The following is a 19,064-nucleotide window of genomic DNA, read 5'->3' on the forward strand; positions in this document are numbered from 1 at the left end:
GAAAAGTTCTCAGTCCATCCAAGAAGAGAATGATATGGAGGATATGGTTCAATCAATGATCTGAAACAATGTCAAAACATAGAATTTTGTTTCTGCAAATTGGAACGTAACAAAATAAAAGAACACTTTTTTTTTTTTCCAGCTACAGTGGCAAAATAATGGTCAGAATTTAGGAAGATGGTTGGTTGGGCTGAGAACCTTTTCAGCACCCCTTCGTAAGAAGATACCTTTTTATTGCCTTTGAAAGTTAATCAAAAATGTTAGTCCAAATAAAAGGTATTTTCTTATGTTCTTTTCTCTGTTTTGTTTTGCTTGTATTTATTACTTACAAAATAGCTGGGAGTTTGGGTGGCCATAAGGGTTTCAGGAGTATTTGATTATGATTACTATCACTAGACATAAACATGCAAGAGCTTTTAGGTTCTTTCTCCTTCTATTATTAGAATATTGTTCTAAGACAATATGGCCCTGTTTTACTAAGGTACGCTAATCGATTTAGCATGCGCTAATCCGATTAACGCACCTTAGTAAAACAGGGGGTTTGTTTCCTATATAGACTATCGTAAATCATCTTGTGTATTTCCAGGGGTCTGGTTTCAGATGAGCCCTCATGAGACTGGATACCCCCTGATTGGAGCATCCATCAACAGTGAATTCTTTGACAGCAAATATAGTGAAAGTAAATTAGTCAAGAAGGAACCTGAATTAGACCTCTGTTATCTTCAAGGTAAGCTAGACCTTTCCATGTCTTAAAGCGATAAATTTAAAAAAGAAATTTTCATAGGTAGATGTTTTTTTTTATATTCACAAAAAGCAATGGGTTCATTGAAATTTGTCATTGAGGCATCAAGAATACATACAGATGACCAGAATACCAGCATATACATATATATATGCTTAAATACCAATAATCCAGCTTAAATTTATTTATTTTTAGTATTTATATACCACTTATAGCCATGGTTTACATTCAGGTACTTTTTTATTTTTCTCTATCTGTCCTGATGGGCTCACTCTCTTTCTAATGTATCTAGGGCAAAGTTTAAATGTGGGTTCATACACTGGCCAAATCTACGTAGAATGTGAGCAGGGTACAGACTTAAGTGAGAAAATTCTAGAATACTAGCATGAGTAGGGGTGTCAAAAGAAGGGGCATAAAAAATTGAGTGCAGAGACGAGCAACGAAGCTAGTAAAAGGTATGGAGAAACTGGAATACGAGGAATGACTTAAGAGACTGGGATTGTTCTCCCTTGAAAAAAGGAGACTGCAAGGGGATATGATCGAGACCTTCAAAATACTGAAAGGAATCGACAAAATAGAGCAGGAAAAAAAATTATTTATAATGTTCAATGTGACATGGACAAGAGGACATGGAATGAAGAAGCTGAGAGGGGACAAGTCCAGGACAAATGTCAGGAAGTTCTGCTTCACACAAAGAGTGGTTGACACCTGGAATGCTCTCCCAGAGGAGGTTATCGCGGAATCGACCGTCCTAGGATTTAAAGCAAACTAGATGCACATCTCCTTACGAGAGGCATAGAGGGATATGGGTGACTAAAATTACGTCAGGTGTACACCTGGCTGGGCCTCCGCGTGTGCGGATCGCCGGACTTGATGGACCGAAGGTCTGATCTGGAGATGGCGCCTCATATGTTCTTATTCTACTATAACAAAGTTGACTTAGAGGAGACATGATAGAAACCTTCAAAATACTGAAGGGCATAGAGAAGGTAGACAGGGACAGGGACAGATTCTTCAGACTGTGGGGAACCACAAGTACTAGGGGTCACTCGGAGAAATTGAAAGGGGACAGGTTTAGGACAAATGCTAGGAAGTTCTTTTTTACCCAGAGAGTGGTGGACACATGGAACGCGCTTCCGGAGGTTGTGATAGGCCAGAGCACAGTACGGGGGTTCAAGGAAGGTTTGGATAAGTTCCTGAAGGATAAGGGGATTGAGGGGTACAGATAGAAGCAGAGGTAGGTTATATAAATGGTCAGGAACCACTTCACAGGTGATAGACCTGGTGGGCCACTGCGGGAGCGGACCGCTGGGCGCGATGGACCTCTGGTCTGACCCAGTGGAGGCAACTTCTTATGTTCTTAAAGTTGTGCACTGAAGCCATTATAGAATATTAGCGTTAAGTCAATATTTCAGCACCAAACATAAAGTGTGCTCATCAAAGGTTGAACCTAAATACTGTTGCACGTGTAAATGTCTGACACACCCCCAACCCAACCATGCCCCTCCTATGTTAACATCCCCTTTAGAGTTCCACATTACGGGCTCCTTTTACTAAACGGTGGTAGAGATTTCTACCGCAGGCCGACGAGTTAAATGCTCCGACGCTCATAGGAATTCTATGAAAGTCAGAACATTTGACCCACCGGCCCACAATCGAAACCTCTACCTCCATGTAGTAAAACCCAGTGTATAGTACTTAGGCACTAAGGTCCAAATTCTATAAAAGAAGCCTACGATCGGGTGCCTAGATCAACGGGCCTAGCTGATCTAAGCACCTAACTTAATTATTTAAAAAGTATAATCAACACCATTAAAAAGCAATTAACACCTCATAATTGGTTTAAGTTCAAATTAATTTGATGGTAAGCATCTAACTCAGTAGGCGCCTAGTCCAAGGAGCCTACCAGAAAGTAAGCATGGTTAGGAGCAGATCATGGGTGTGTTTGACATGGTAGATGCCTGCTTTGGTTTTAGACACTGGTATTTAGGCTAAGAAAACCTTGGCATATGCAGTATAGGGTGCACCTAAGGTTAGGATGCCTGCCATTGCCTAATTGCACTTTAGATGCCGCTAGGCACGGTTCTATAAATGGAGACTACCAAATGATTGACTTGTGCGCTCCTCAGTACCTATATTTTAGGCACCATATATAGTATCGGAGCTCTGTGTTATTGGCATACTATTATATTAATCAATTTTTTCTATGTCCAGGAATATGGTCCAGTGCACCAGGTGATCCTGAACAATGGATAAAAATCATTATAGGTACAATTTTTCAATTCTTTTTTTTTTTTTTTAAATAAGTTGGGATAATAGAGTTTTCTTAATGATAAAAATAATGTGTTTGATAGAGCGAACAATATTTTTAAACTATCCGTGGGATCCTTTTACTAAACGGCGCTAGAGGGTTTTAGCGCGGGCCGGCAAGGTAAATGCTCCGACTAGATTTTAGTCACTATCATATATTTTATAAACCACCTCTAATTTAAGACATTATTTAAAGAACAGAACTAGGGCCCAGATTCTCTAACTGGCGCTGTTGTCAGCGGCTGCTGATTGCACATCACTCATGCGACGGCGCTGGTAAAGAGAATCACGCCTATGGCAACGTTAGGCACCAGAAATATAGGCCAGGGTTTTCTAGGCCTACATCTCCGGCACCTACCTATGATATGAATCGTGCCTCCGTAGGCGCTTTATGGAGCCTAACACACTTCTGGCATCAGCCACGCTTACAGTCGTAATAGGTACCATAAAGCACCAAGAAGGCGTGATTCTGGCACTGATTTTTAGGCCCAATACAAACAACTGGGTAAATAGTGAACAAGGAATTGTTCCAAAATTTGATAACAGCAAAAAACCAGTAAAGGAACAAAAAAGAACTTTTAATACCTTTTTAAGCCTGAGTGGCGCTCAGAATCCAAGAATGGAATGAAAAAACTCAATGCGGGGAACAAACCCCTATAGAGTTTTTCGCAGAATCTATCATTGCACCAACTTTTGTGATAAAAAGGTAATTAAAAATGCTTCTTGAAAAACTGTATAGTGTTTTATATATCCATAAAGTGAATTAAATGTCCAACTCCTTAATAGCTTCAAAAATAGTGAAATCAAAAGAAACTTATCTTAAATGTCCATACAGCGATGGTCCGGCAAGGTTCTGACGTGTTTCGCCGAACTGGCTTCCTCAGAGAACCCGCTACGCTGTGTGCGACCTGTAATTTTACATCCTTCCTAAACAAGAAACAAAAAAGAAGGTGATGCTTCACAAAATTCAAAAAGAATAAATGTATAACATAAAACTCTCGACGCTGTCAGCAGGGTACCTAGTTCAAAGGAAAAAATCTCTCATTTCCTGTGACGTCAATGCTCAGCTGAGCATTGTTGTTTTTACTGATTTTTAGGCACCTTGAAAATCCATGAAAAACGCCATTTTTCATGGCACATGGGTTCCTATCAGTGCCTAAAAAAAACGGCACCGTGTAGAAAATCCGAGCGTACGTGTTGTCCAGATAACTCCTGATGTATTCCTAAATGTCCAAATAACTCCTTATGTAATCCGTCTTGAAGCGCAAAGTAATGGCAGAATAGAAATCACTAATGTAATGTAAATGCTTCAGAATCTCCTGCCTTGTAATTATTCATTTATTGCTAGATGCTACAGAGATAGTTGTTGATTGGTTCATGTTTTAATATGTACTGTACATTATTTGTATTCCTTTTCAAGAAAAGATCACTGAGCTCATTGTACAGCCCTATGCGCCACCATCGCAACAACCTACTGGTCTTATATCGAAACTGCCTGGTATGTTCTTATCATTCGCGTTTCATTATTTTTCGCCTTGTAACCATTTCTTCCTTGAGATGAATATGTCTGCTGGATAATACAGATTCCTCTGGTAGGAAATATGCTGCAACGTAAGGATTCTGGAAAGGGTAGGATACAGAAATAAACTATGTCATCTGTGTTTTAGGATCTCCAGCAACTATCACTATGACAGTGAGAGGGATGAATATTCTGCTTTGCAGGCCCATCCTTATGGAATACTTTGCCTTCTACTATCTCTGATCTACCTAACTATTTTGGTGTTTGATTAGGATCTAAAGACACACGAGGAGGAGTATTTTTGATAGGACGTCTAAGTCTGGGTTTGGACATTTTGGGAAAGATGTCCAGAAGTTCAGTAGAGAAAACATCTATTCTGAAAATAGCAAGATGTCTGTGGGTTGTTGTTGGTTTTTTTTTTTTTTTTAAATGATCTATGTAAATGTTTTGGTTCTTTGTACATCTCTCTTTATTGGTCATTCTCGAATATAAAGACATCCACATGACAAACACACAAAAGCCAATTTTCCGGATGTCTAGACAGCCTATATTCTTAGCAAACTGTTCAGACAGCTGAGCTTAGTAGAAGGGCTCTTCTAAGAAGTACTGTAGTTAATTTCACATTGAAAGTCCCAGGTACATATGTTACTATATCTTGTGTATATTATATGGTGAGCCCTTCAAAACCCACTCCAAACTTACTGTACCCACCTGTATATCACAACAATAGCCATTATGCCTGCAGGTGTAACACAGGCCCTCTTTTACAAAGGTGCGCTAAGCGTTTTAGAATGGATTTATAAGCAAGATAGCTGTACCTGGGACTTTTAATGTGAAATTCACTGCAGTAATCCTTAGAGTGCTCCTCTGTTCTCTGGACTCAAATGTCTGTTACCATCTGAAGCTGCCTTGGCTGAGAACTTTTCAGCACCCCCTCAGAATACAGGCTAGAATCTTTCCCGATTTGATCGACAGATTAGCTATTAGTTGAAGTTCAGCTGTAAATTCTTTCAGTTCCTTGATTACCCTCGGCTGGATGCCGTCCGGTCCCGTGGATTTATCATTTTTAAGCCTATCAATCTGTCTGCATACCTCTTCTAGACTGACCGTCAACCCTGTCAGTTTCCCATCTTCATTTCCTGTGTATAGCCTCTTGGCTTCTGGTATATTGGACATATCCTCCTCGGTAAATACAGACGCAAAAAAATGTGTTCAGTTTGTCGGCGATAGCTTTGTGCTCCTTTAGCACTCCCTTTATTCCATGGTCATCTAACGGCCCCACTGCATCCTTCGCGGGCCGTTTCCCCTTAATATATCGAAAGAACGGCTTCAAGTTTTTTGCCTCCTTGGCTATTTTTTGTTCGTAGTCTCTTTTGGCCCCTCTTACTGCCTTAGGGAACTTATGAACAAAATATTTTCCAGAGAAAGGAAAATGGTAAAACTAGAGGACATAATTTGAGGTTGAGGGGTAGAATACTCAAGAGCAATGTAAGGAAATTCTTCTTTACGGAGAAGGTGGTGGATGCCTGGAATGCGCTCCTGAGAGAGCTGGTGGAGAGGAACATAAGAATTGCCGCTGCTGGGTCAGACCAGTAGTCCATCGTGCCCAGCAGGTATTCCCGCGGTGGCTCTTAGGTAAAGGACCAGAGCCCTAACTGAGTCTACCCTTACCTGCGTACGTTATGGTCTAGCAGAAACTTGTCTAACTTTGTCTTGAATCCCTGGAGGGTGTTTTCCCCTATGATAGACTCCGGAAGAGCATTCCAGTTTTCCACCACTATCTGGGTGAAACAGAACTTCCTTATCTACTTTTAACTTTAGAGAGTGCCCTCTCGTTCTCCCTACCTTGGAGAGGGTGAACAACCTGTCTTTATCTACTTCATTATCTTGACCGTTTCAATCATGTCCCCTCTCAGTCTCCTCTTTTCAAGGGAGAAGAGGCCCAGTTTCTCTAATCTCTCACTGAACGATAACTCCTCTAGCCCCTTAACCATTTTAATCACTCTTCTCTGGACCCTTTTGAGTAGTACTGTGTCCTTCTTCAAGTACGGCGACCAGTGCTGGACGCAGTATTCCAGGTGGGGTTGCACCATGGTCATGGCATGATAACCTCCGATCTGTTCGTGATCCCCTTCTTAATCATTCCAAACATTTTTGGTGGAACTCCTTAAGTATGTACCATAAATTTGAATCTTATGCATATGAGAAGAAATTGTTTTCTCGATCTTCCACAAATTTGACACGAAACAAATCACCTTGGACATTCCTAGATTCATATGTTCGTTCTGCTCTATAGACACTTCTGCCTCTCTCTATATCTCTCTCTATTTCTCATTCTCTTTCTCTTCCTTTATATTTCTCTCTCTTTCTCTTATCCCTCCTGCTTCTCTGTCTTCTTCTATTCCTTTTCTAAGCAGTTCCAGATACTCTGGATCCTTCTCATTAATCTAGTTTTATTCAAATGATTGTAGATACGAATATTTGATACATGATTTTTATTATGATCTATATGTTTGAACTGCTTTCTGTTTATAATTCCTATAATATTCAATAAAATCATTGAACTAAAAAAAAATCATTCCAAACATTCTGTTTGCCCTTTTCGCCACCACCGCGCATTGCACGGACGGTTTCATTGACTTGTCAACCAGTACTCCCAAGTCTCTTTCCTGGGGAGTCTCTCCAAGTACTGCACCAGACATCCTGTATTCGTGTACAAGATTTTTGTTACCGACATTTTTGTTACCTTACATTTATCTACATTAAACTTCATTTGCCATGTCGCAGCCCATTTCTCGAGTATGTTTATGTCCAGTTGCAGGTCATTGCAATTCTCCTGCGTCTTCAATTCTCTGAATAACTTCGTATGATCTGCAAATTTAATCACCTCGCTCGTCGTTCCAATTTCCAGGTCGTTTATAAATATGTTGAAGAGCATGGGCCAAGCACCGAGCCCTGCTGCACTCCACTGGTGATGCTTTTCCAGTCCAAGTATTGTCCATTTACCCCCACTTTCTGTTTTCAATCCGCCAACCAGTTTTTGATCCACGTGAGTATTTCACCCTCAATCCCATGGCTCGCAATATTTCGAAGTAGTCGTTCATGCGGGACTTTGTCAAACGCCTTCTGAAAATCCAGATATACAGTGTCGACCTTTGTCTATCTGCCTGTTAACTTCCTCGAAGAAGTGCAGCAAGTTCGTCAAGCAAGATCTTCCTTTGCTGAAGCCGTGCTGGCTGGTCCTCATCAGATTGTGTCCGCCAAGGTGGTCAACGATGCGCTCCTTTATCAGCGCCTCTACCATCTTTCCCGGTACCGAGGTCAGACTCACTGGCCTGTAGTTTCCTGGATCTCCCCTCGAATCATTCTTGAAGATCAGCGTAACATTCACCACTTTCCAGTCTTCCGGAATCCTTCCCTATTTGATCGATGGATTGGTTATTAGTTGAAGCAGTTCAGCTATAGTTCCTTTCAGTTCCTCGGATGGATGCCATCTGGTCCATAGGATTTATCGTTTTTAAGCCTGTCAATCTGCCTGCATACCTCTTCTAGACTGACCTTCAACCCAGTCAGTTTTCCATCTTCATTTCCTAGGTATAGTCTGTCAGCTTCTGGTATGTTGCATATATCCTCTTATGTAAACACAGACGCAAAAAATGTGTTCATTTGTCGGCAATGGCTTTGTCCTCTTTCACTAGCTGGTTCTTTAGTTGCAAATCCTTAAATAGTTGATTCTTAAATAGTTAATTATCACTGTTTCATTCCCCACCGACGCGTTTCATTCTTCTTCAGGGTTGGGGAAAATACAGAAATGTTCAGGCTATTAGCGTTTAGCTTATTCCAAAGAAAATCATACCGGGATTGCTAACCCTGAAGAAGAATGAAACGCGTCGGAGGGGAATGAAACAGTAATGATTCAAAGCTAAGTCTCACTTTTCATAAAAATTTACAAACGTTTTTATAAATATATTTAAATATCAATTGTAAGAAAAGCACTGGCACTTTAATAATGAAATAAAATAAAAAAAAAACTACACAAAAACTTATAAAATTATAATTAGATATAGATGAATTGATATAACACCGGTTTTTAAGTTCTGATGAGGACAGTCACCACAAAGGCTCTCAAGTTGAGAGTTTAAGTGTGGCATACTGAGGAACTTCAGTGTGATAATTAACTGTTTAAGAATCAACTATTTAAGGATTTGGAACTAAAGAACCAGAAAGTGGAAGAGTTTATTTAATCGGTGCCATTATTTGTCTTGATTTGTCCTCTTTCAGCACTCCCTGTATCATTTTTACAGCACTTATCCTTTTCTTAATCTTCTTCCCAACCATGAGTCTCATCCCTTCGTAATTCCCTTTTTGGAATTCAGCGCCATGGCTGTCGTTCTGGATCATTTTTCGCCCCCGTGACTAGATTGAAGCAGATCATATTGTGATCACTGCTTCCCAGTGTCCCTTCTACTTCTACATCTTGTGCTGGTCCTCGTAGTCCATTTAGAATTAAGTCCAGGAAAACAGTGACAGAGTTCAAAAAAGCGTGGGATGAACACAGAAGATCTAGAATCAGAAAGTAATAGTAAACATTGAAGAACTAAGGCCTGTGCTAGGCAGACTTGCTGTTTGGGGGAGGAGAGGCTGGGGAGAGCTTCAATGACTGGGATGGTGTGGATGGACTGGAGTGAGCTTTGACGGAGACTTCAGTAGTTGGGAACCTAAGAACAGTACCAGATTTAGCTTTAGATTCTTGCCCAGAAATAGATATGGAGAAGAAGAAGAAAAAAAAAAAAACCACCAAATTTTTAGATTGAATCAGGTTGGGCAGCCTAGATGGACCATTCAGGTCTTTATCTGCCTTCATCTACTATGTTACTATGCTTTGATGTTGTTTGTGCTTTTTCCAGTTTTTGTCCGTTTTTGTCCTTTTCCATTCCTTAAACGAAGTCTTCTTGTCTCTGATCGCTTCTTTCACTGCTACAGTGAGCCACACCGGTTCCTTGTTCTTCTTCCTCTTGTTGATATGTGGTATACAGTATATAGATTTTGCACCTTGGTGCATGTGTCCTTAAAAAGGGACCATGCATGCTCTAGTCTTTGGTATCCAGAGCAGATAGCCTCATTCTACCAATGCTTAAGAGCCAACCTCCTCAGTGATGTCACAATAGCTTGATTGTCTTATACTTGGCTTACATAAGAACATAAGATTAAGAGAATCGCAGTTGTCCCCGTCCCCATGGTTAAACAATGGGAAACCATTCCCATATCATTCTTTAAGGAGAGATTGAAGAATGAGAATATGAATGGGCACAGCCACTGACCCTCAAGCCTTGCATTGAATAATGCTTCTGTAGAAGGAGTGAGGTTGAGATAATAATAATAATAATAACTTTATTTTTTCTATACCGCCATAATCTTGCGACTTCAAGGCGGTTTACAGTGAAAGAGAGCTGTACAATCAGCGAATTACTAGGTGAGAACAGGTAGGAAGTCACTGAGTAATCAGTGTTTACAGGTTACAAATAGGTTACAGTATAATCTTAAGCATTTTACATCAAAGGGGTGGATGGTCAGCGAATTACAGAATACAGGTGGTGAGGAAGACACTGAATAGTCAAGAGAAGAACAGAATACATTTGTGAAGAAGTGTAGTATCAACATAAAGAGAAAGGTTTTAGGATGGGGGGGGGGCGTTGTCTGACTGGGAAATAAATCTATTGAATAGAGCGGTCTTGATTTCTTTCCGAAAGGTGCCATAAGTCTGCCTGGCTTTGTCGGTGAAGTTGCCTAGCCAGGTTTGCTGTCTGGCAGCTTGAAACTTAAAAGTTCTATCCAGAAAGGTTCTGTATTTGCAACCTATGATCTTCGGGTAGGCAAAGAGGTTGCGATTTCTGGTTGTCCTTGTGGGGGTGTAAAGTTCGAAGTGAGGTAATAGGTAAGTTGGGGCCATTCCCCACACCAGTTTATAGCAAAAACAGAAAAACTTGAATAAAGTCCGTGACTCAATTGGCAACCAATGCAGCAGTTTATAGTAGGGGCTAATGTGGTCACTTTTCTTTAGTCCAAATATTAGTCGGACGGACGTATTTTGCACTATCCTTAATTTTCTCAAAGTTTTTTTGGGTGTGCCCACATAGATGATATTGCAGTAGTCTAAGGTGGCTAGGATCAGTGACTGAACCAGTAGTCTAAAAGATGGAGGGTCAAAATATTTTTTGATGGTTTTAATTTCCAAAGTGTGTGGAAGCATTTTTTGGACACCGAGTTTGTGTGTTCGCTCAAGGTCAGGTGGGTGTCTAGGGTGACTCCTAGTATTTTTATAGTTTTGGATATTAGATGATCATGACCATTTAAGTGTATTGTTGTTGTGTTGATTTTGTCTTTTGGGCTTGCCATGAAGATTTTTGTCTTTTCTGAGTTGAGTTTCAGTTTAAAATTAATAGACCATTGTTCTATTTCGGTCATGATGTGGGAGATTTGTTTTGAGGTGTTCTTGGTCACTTTGGTCACTGGGATTAGGATAGAGATGTCATCGGCGTATATATAGTATATTAGGTTTAACTTTTGTAGAAGATGGCCTAAGGAAGAAGTATAGATGTTAAATAAGGTGGGAAATAGGGGGGAACCCTGGGGAACTCCCGATGGACTTTTCCAAGAATTAGAATATTTCCCGTCGTAGACCACTTGGTATGATCGTTTCGTTAAGAAGCCCTGAAACCAGGTACAAACACTTCCCGAGAGGCCCATTGCGTCTAGGCAGTTTAGCATTATTTCATGATCCACTAAGTCGAATGCGCTGCTGAAGTCCAGTTGTAAGATTAGGGCACTGGTACCTTTACTGAAGAGATCATATAGATGGTTGAGGATAGATCCTAGGACTGTCTCTGTGCTGAATCCTTTTCTTAACCCAGATTGATGTTCATTGAGGAGGTTGAATTTGTCTAAGTGATTTACTAGTTTTCCAAGTTGACCAACTCTTCCAGTAGTTTGGTGAATAAGGGGTACTCGCTATGGGTCTGTAATTGGACGTCAATGCGATTGAGTTCTTCTGATCTTTTGGGATGGGTGTGATCAGTATGCATCCCATATCTTCTTGGTAGGATGCACTTGTAAGAGTGGTTGTTGTCCAGTTAAATAGATCCCTTTTGAATTCGGGTATTGCAGCTTGCATGATCTTGGGAGGGCATTCATCAAGTAAGCAATTTGATTTGGCATATTTATTGAATAGGGTGAGGAATTGGTTCCAATTGGGGGGGTTCAAATTGATCCCAGGTCTTGTCAACAATGGGCTCCCTTTCCTGTAGTCTGAATTGGGGTTCGAAACCGTGTGAGGGTGTTGGTATTGTAGCTTTTAGGTCCAAGACTTTTTTTCTGAAGTAGGCGGCAAGGCTGTCGACTGATGGTATCTGTTCGTTGTTGTATTTTAGGACTTGCGTAGTATCTGTTAGTCTGTTTACTAATTTGAACAGTTCTCTGCTATTTGTTTTGACCACTCCAATTTTTTGTGCATAGTGTTTAGAACGTTTTTCTTTTATCAGGGTTTTGTATTTTTTCATATTTTGTTTCCAGTTTCTTTTATCTTCCTCTTTGTCTGATTTTAGCCATATTCTTTCTAGTTTTCTGAGTTCCCGTTTGAGAGCTAGTAGTTCAGCATCAAACCATTCTTTTGAATTCCTCTTGTACTTTTTGTAAGTTTGAGCTGGTGCTATTTTGATTAGTACTTCTATGGTGAACTTTCCCCATCTGGTAGGGAAATCTTGTTCTTCCTCCGAATTGGGACATGATTCGTAGTGTGTCCAGAATTCTGGTGGATTTATGGTGTTTCTGCTGGTGATTGTTGTTTTCTGTCTCGCATGGCTTATGTGTTTTGCGAATGAGTGTTTCTTTTGCCAGCTTAATTCAGAATTGCAAATATAATGGTCTGACCATATGCATTTATCCCAGGCTCCTGTACTGGATTTTAGGTTTGGGGATATCTTTGTGTGAAAAGGTGACTATATCCAATTGGTGTCCCTTTTCATGTGTTTCCTCTTTGTTTGGTATGATGAAGCCAAGGGTAGTTAGGAACGTATCGATTTCAATTTTCCTCAATTGGTTTTTCCTCTTGTTCCAGGTGAATGTTTATGTCACCCAGCATCATATTGTATGGTCCTCTTATGGTATTAGCCGAAAGGAATTCGAAGAATTCTTCTTTGGTGCTTGGCCATTTTTTGGGGGGGAATGTAGAATAATGTTACAGTTAGACACTAAAGAATGACACATGTGCTGAGAGTTGAGTCGGTTCAACGAATGGCCACCAGGATGGTCTCGGGGCTCAAGGATCTCTCATACGAGGAGAGACTGACTAAATTGCGGCTGTACTCTCTCGAAGAACGTAGGGAGAGGGGAGACATGATTGAGACGTTTAAATATATCACTGGTCGTATTGAGGAGGAAGAGGATATTTTCTTTCTTAAAGGACCCTCGGCCACAAGAGGACATCCACTAAAAATCAGGGGCGGGAGATTTCATGGTGACATCAGGAAGTACTTCTTCACCGAAAGAGTGGTTGACCATTGGAATGAACTTCCAGTGCAGGTGATCGAGGCCAGCAGCGTGCCAGATTTTAAGAAAAAATGGGATGTACATGTGGGATCTCTAAGAGGGTAAATTGGGGGAGGGCAATCAGAGTGGGTAGACTTGATGGGCTATGAGTTATCTAAGAGGGTAAAGTTAGGGGGGTGGGTCATTAGTGTGGGCAGACTTTTCTGCCATCATTTTCTATGTTTCTATGGGATGGTAATCCACTGGGTCGGACTGTCAGAGCCTAGATTACTTAATTAGTATGTTTTATAATCTAAGTATGTACTTGCAAACTCTGTCTGCTTTTTATCCAAACTCTGATCCTATCCACACCTATCAGCGAAGTACTAGTAGAAATGTTTATACCAGATCATTTATGTAATGTAATGTAATGTAATTTATTTCTTATATACCGCTACATCCGTTAGGTTCTAAGCGGTTTGAAGAAAATATACATTAAGATTATAAATGAGAAGTAAGAAGGTACTTAAAAAATTCCCTTACTGTCCCGAAGGCTCACAATCTAACTAAAGTACCTGGAAATTAATAAAGAAGAGAAAATAAAGATGGTTGAAAAAAGAAAAATTCTATGTGAATTTATAGGATGGAAATTAAACTGACAGTGAAGAACTGTATGAAAAATACATATGGAATTCAGTTAGAGAGGGTAGGTTACAATCTATTTATGGTATTTGTTTAATTGGAAGGTGTTAAGATGGGTAATTTGGGGGAAGGTTATCTGAAGGTAGGTGAATCTTCTGTCTGCTACGATGGCTTCGCTAGTTGATGGGTTTGTTGTTATCTTTTCTAGATGGGTGTCCATATACTTGTGAAAAATAACTATAAATTAGACCTGCTATGTTTTTTTGGTCTTAAATGGCAGAAAAACTGCTCCATATATTTAAGCCCAAAAGCAGATAGAGATTCAACTTAATGATACTGATGTTTAACAAGGTTTATGTCATTTCCACAGTCCTAGGTAACCTGACCGATATTTTTGATCTTACCTCGAAACTGCGTAAGATTGTTAACGAAACTACAGAAGGCAGTGAGATTGTGTTGGAGAAGCTGCTTACCCTCTTGAGTGGTAGGAGACTTAGCATAATTTCAACTACAATGGAAATGTTTTGCATCCTATTCCTTACTCACTTTACTACGGATTTTGATTGAACAGAGCTGCGCGACAGTGCCTCTTACCAACTGGTAAAATGGATGAATGGGAGATGGAATAAGAACGATTTAGAAGAAAAAGCAAATCTGGCTGCCATATTGAACCTCCTTCTGTTTGTGGAGTTTACAGGTTGGTAAAGCATGAAAACACATTATTGACTGCAAGAACACAATAATTGCAGAAGGTCCTTCAAGACCAGTACCCTATTTCCAATAGTGACCAAGCCAGGTCTTAGATCCCAAGTAGTAATACAGATTTATGCTGTTTATTTTAGGAATAAGCAGTGGATTTCCCCATGCCATTTCAGTAATGGCTTATGGACTTTTCGGAAATTATCTAAACCTCTTTTAAACCCTGCTAAGTGAACCGATTTCACCACATTCTTCAGCAATGAATTTCAGAGTTTAATTACACATTGAGGGAAGAAATATTTTCTCCAGTTTATTTTAAATCTACTAAGTAGCAGCTTCATCACATGCCCCCTAATCCTTGTATTTTTGGAAAGAATAAACAAGGCATTCACATCTACCTTTCCACTCCACTCAGTATTTTATAGACTTCTATCGTGGACATTGACAGTGTGCACTGGCAGCTTCAGGTAAACATCAATTACCAAATGAAAAAGGTACAGAATAGAACCGGGGGGAAAACATACATCCCAATTGACATTGCTATCATTATAGGCATAGTATGGACCATCTATAGTAATTGGTCATCGATCACATGTTTATAGCAGATCTGCATTCTTAATTCTGGATTTCCTGTTACCTAATCTAATCTAAATCTTGGATTTATATACCGTGTCATCTCCCCAAAAGGAGCTCGACTCGGTTCACATAAAAATCGATAATCGAAGTGAAAGTAGTTAGATAGAAAATAACTTATTGATGAAGACCCTCATCCAACATCTTAGAAGATAACTAATTTTCCTTACAACAAGTTATAAGAACGGTTGAAATAACAGTGTTTTCATAGATTTACAGAAAATCTGGAAGGCGAGAAGAGTTCTAACACAAGAGGGAATCCCTAAGAAATGCAGTTTGAGGAGAGCTATTCGTTGTTTTGAGAGAGGCTTAAAGATATATTGGTGATAATACTTAGCTGGCGGAAGTCAAAGCTAACTGCAAATACAAAAAATGATGCCTGGTCAATGCCAATCCATATCCAGTTATCAACCTTAAATTTCTGAGTATGTGTGTGACATGGATATAGCAGTTAGTTGAAAAAGTGATGAAATTCAACACTTATGTAGATATGTTAAACTAGACAAAGATGGAACTATTATTTATGTGGTACATTGCTAACTTCCCCCCTTAACCAGTTCAGTGTTGACTCTGCCCTGACTTCTGCGAGACCATCTACATAATTGCCATTTTTGGCTGTAATGGTTAGAGGGGATATTCAGTGGCATTACTCATTTCTAGGTAACTCCTAGGTTTCTAGGTATTGCAGAATATTTCCTCAGAGTCTGGTTTGCATGCCTTAACCAGATAAGAGTCTCTTACTCAGTTGAAGGACTTTGAATATCAGTCCCATTTGGTATAGCTTTTGGTTGCTTTTTGAGAAGAAGTAGTTAAGAATAGTGGCGTCCGGGGCGGTGACACCCCTCCCTGGCCCTCTTCCTTGCTCCCCCCCAAAAAAACGTGTACATGTCCCTTCCCCATGCATTTTTAACTTTGGCGCGAGCAACCATCAACTTACTTTCCGCTTTGGCTCCGGTACTCTCTCTGACATCATTTCCTAGGTGCGGGTCCTGGAAGTAACATCAGAGACAGCGCTGATGCTGACGTGGGCAGCAAGTTGGCAGCTGCTCATGCTGAAGTTAAAAAGGTATGGGGAAGGGAAGGAGCGCGCGTGGCAGGGGGCAGAATGGCAATGTGGGATGGAGAAGAGGAGGGGGTGCGAGCGCCCTGAGCAATATGGCGCCTGGGACTGACTGCCCTTCTTGCTAGGCCAAGCCAGGTTGATGTTAACAGATGTACTACGGGTTAGGTGAGATTTGATGTTTTATGATAATATGGGTTTATTTTAATATGATAACATATTGCTTTCATGCTAAGTATATTTTATTTTTTAGAATTTTTGATTTAAAAAATGCCATTAATATAGGTTTGGAGGGAAGATCTAGATGAATCCTCCATGAAAACAATTGCAATAATGGGACAAAGTTTCAAGTTTTTATTAAAATGTGATGCTGTCTCTTATATACATTCTAAACGGGGAGACAAATCAAAAACTAAAAAAAAACGCCTGTGACAGTGCAAATTAAGAAGACACAACTTAAATAAATGGCGTTACAAAAACGGACACAGAACCTGACATGACACAGCAGGAGAGGGGGTAGAAATACAATATATATATAGGATAGGAAACAAAGAAAGGAGCCAGACGAAAGGAGAGGAAGTACTAGGATCTGATTCTTTTAGAAGAGAATGAGAGACTGATGGAGAGAGAGCAAGAATATCCCAAGGGAGGAATTAGATATTAAATGTATCTTTAAAAAAGTGTGTTTTAAGAAGGCCTTTAAAGCGATCTAAGTTGTTTTCTTCTCTGAAAGGGGTAGGAAGCTGGGGGGGCTACCACTGAGAAGATGTCTTGACACTTGCCCCCTCTTTTACTAAGGTGCACTAATCGAATTAGCGTGCACTAAACGCTAACGCGTCCACGGACTAACTTGCATGCGTTAGCATTTAGCGCACCTAATCGGTAAGCGCACCTATAATACGCAGAGATGGAACAGTTAATAGTCTATGGTCTGCAGATCTTAGAAGACATGTTGGTTTGCAGGGAATTAAGTATTTTTCAATAAATTGGGGAGATTTTGATGGCAGTGTTTTATAAGTTAATCAAGCAATTTTATAAGAAATCCTCTGTTTGATGGGTAACCAGTGAGCTTTACGTAATAAGGGGGTCACATGATCGAATTTCTTGGCTTTAAATATGAGTTTTATGGCAGTATTTTGGATGATCTGAAGTCGTCTCATCTCCTTCTGAGTAATCAATTTTTGCAATTATAAGGGAGTAGACCAGTATATTTAAAGATTTTGGCTCTAAGAATTTAGAAATAGAGCGGATCATCTTTAATTTAAAGAAGCAGGATTTAGCTATGGAACTAATACGATTGTGGAAAATTTAATTTTTTTTTGTCAAATACTACCCCTAGGATTTTTATAGAAGAAATGTTGTCTAGGGCAAAGTTGCTGAGTAAGAATGGGGCCTGAAGAGCTATTCCCTCTTTCCATGGGAAGATCGTAGATTTTGTTTTGGTTATGTTTAGTGCTAACATGTTCTCATTAAGTTCAAAGTCTCATTGGTGTCTCAATCAGGGCAATGGTTTGTCAGTTTTGCTGTAAATCTTCTTCCACTATGAACATTGGTTTTAGCAAAATGCATTAGAAACTGACATATGGTACCTTTATTATTCAGCAGGGTTCTTGGTATTATCATGCTTTATGAGCAGATAGAGGTTGGAAGAATATTTAGGTGGATCTTGGGGGTTGTCTGGGGTGATTATCAGAGTGTCCAAGGAGCATCAAGATGGTGGCCAAAGGAGTATCTGGGGGATCTATAGTGGCTGCCATTGGCTTAACAAAAGAGTCATGAGGATGAGATGTCAATGATTCAGCCACGGGTATAAAGTTCAAAGTTCACTTTGTGACTTGCTCTCTTTCACTCGTGACCTCGGCTTTGCTTTGGACACCAGATATTTTTCTTCTCACTTCTAAATTTGACCTGCATTGAATGCTCTATATATGTGATAGAACTGCCAGCCCTTGAGACTCTTGACAAAGGCGTAGATGCCGAAACACTGTCAGTGTCGAGTCTTCGAGTCCTCGCAGTGCCACTATCAATAAAATGAACTTTGAACTTTACACCCGTGGCTGAATCATTGACATCTCATCCTCATGACTCCTTTGTTGTGCCTTGATTGTCTTGTCATTGAGGCCACCTTGGTATCTGGCTGCCATTGGCTTACAGGCCTTGATTTGGATACTGTGCTATATTTAGTTAAAATATATTGACCTCTGAATCAGTAGTACATATTAATTTATTTAGCATGCCTTGTTAACATTTTTATTTAAACAAACAACCCCCTCCCCCCAAAAAAAGTGTACTAATGTTGGGGTAAACAGCCAAGATACAAAAAAGGGTGGGGGGACAAAAAGATATCCCACTCAGAGAGAGGGAGAAAGCCACACAATATCTGGAAAAGTAAAAAGGTTTATCATAGCAGTACATGGTTCAAGTAGCAATCAACAATTAGGGAGGACTTGACACTGTCCTTGTTTCGGCCAAAAGGGTCTTTTCCAGGAGTCTAGATTGATCCTCTATATGTGCTGCAAGTTGTGCTAAAACCAAACAAAACATTTTTCTCCTGCGGGGCTGATCTATGTTTTCATTACAGATTTGGTGATACCAGTAGCTAAGCTTCTTGTAAAAACAGTGCTATGCTTGGTTGGCTGGATTTGGGGAACCACAGATAACTTCCTCTACAAGAGTGGTAAGTAATATCTGTTTTGGTGGTAAGATTGTATTTTCACTTTGGATTCGGACATGTTTTTAGTCATCTCTTTTGATATGCAATGGCATGATTTTATTCATGAGGAACAGGCAAGTTCTGTGAGACACTCTGGTGAATTCCTTGCCTCTCATGATGGAAAGTGTAATATTATTGTACTTTCCTGATGACAGGAATGCTGGTGGCAGACTCCCACACATATAAGACGTAATGTTGCCTCTAGAAAAAAACTGGATTATCT

At 40.0% G+C, this 19,064-nt stretch overlaps 1 protein-coding gene across 2 annotated transcripts in view; it reads left to right on the forward strand.

Moving 5' to 3' along the window:
* PLA2G4C (phospholipase A2 group IVC) overlaps positions 1 to 19,064 on the forward strand; it is a 57,370-nt gene that overhangs the window by 33,494 nt on the left and 4,812 nt on the right. For both annotated transcript variants that reach the window (XM_033923600.1, XM_033923601.1), the window contains exons 8-13: positions 587 to 727; positions 2,957 to 3,010; positions 4,473 to 4,550; positions 14,107 to 14,220; positions 14,308 to 14,433; positions 18,710 to 18,805. In XM_033923600.1, the coding sequence (XP_033779491.1) occupies positions 587 to 727; positions 2,957 to 3,010; positions 4,473 to 4,550; positions 14,107 to 14,220; positions 14,308 to 14,433; positions 18,710 to 18,805 (609 nt within the window). The remainder of the gene's footprint in view (positions 1 to 586; positions 728 to 2,956; positions 3,011 to 4,472; positions 4,551 to 14,106; positions 14,221 to 14,307; positions 14,434 to 18,709; positions 18,806 to 19,064) is intronic.

Source organism: Geotrypetes seraphini, chromosome 16 (genome assembly GCF_902459505.1).
Source record: "Geotrypetes seraphini chromosome 16, aGeoSer1.1, whole genome shotgun sequence".
NCBI classification, from domain to species: Eukaryota; Metazoa; Chordata; class Amphibia; order Gymnophiona; family Dermophiidae; genus Geotrypetes; species Geotrypetes seraphini.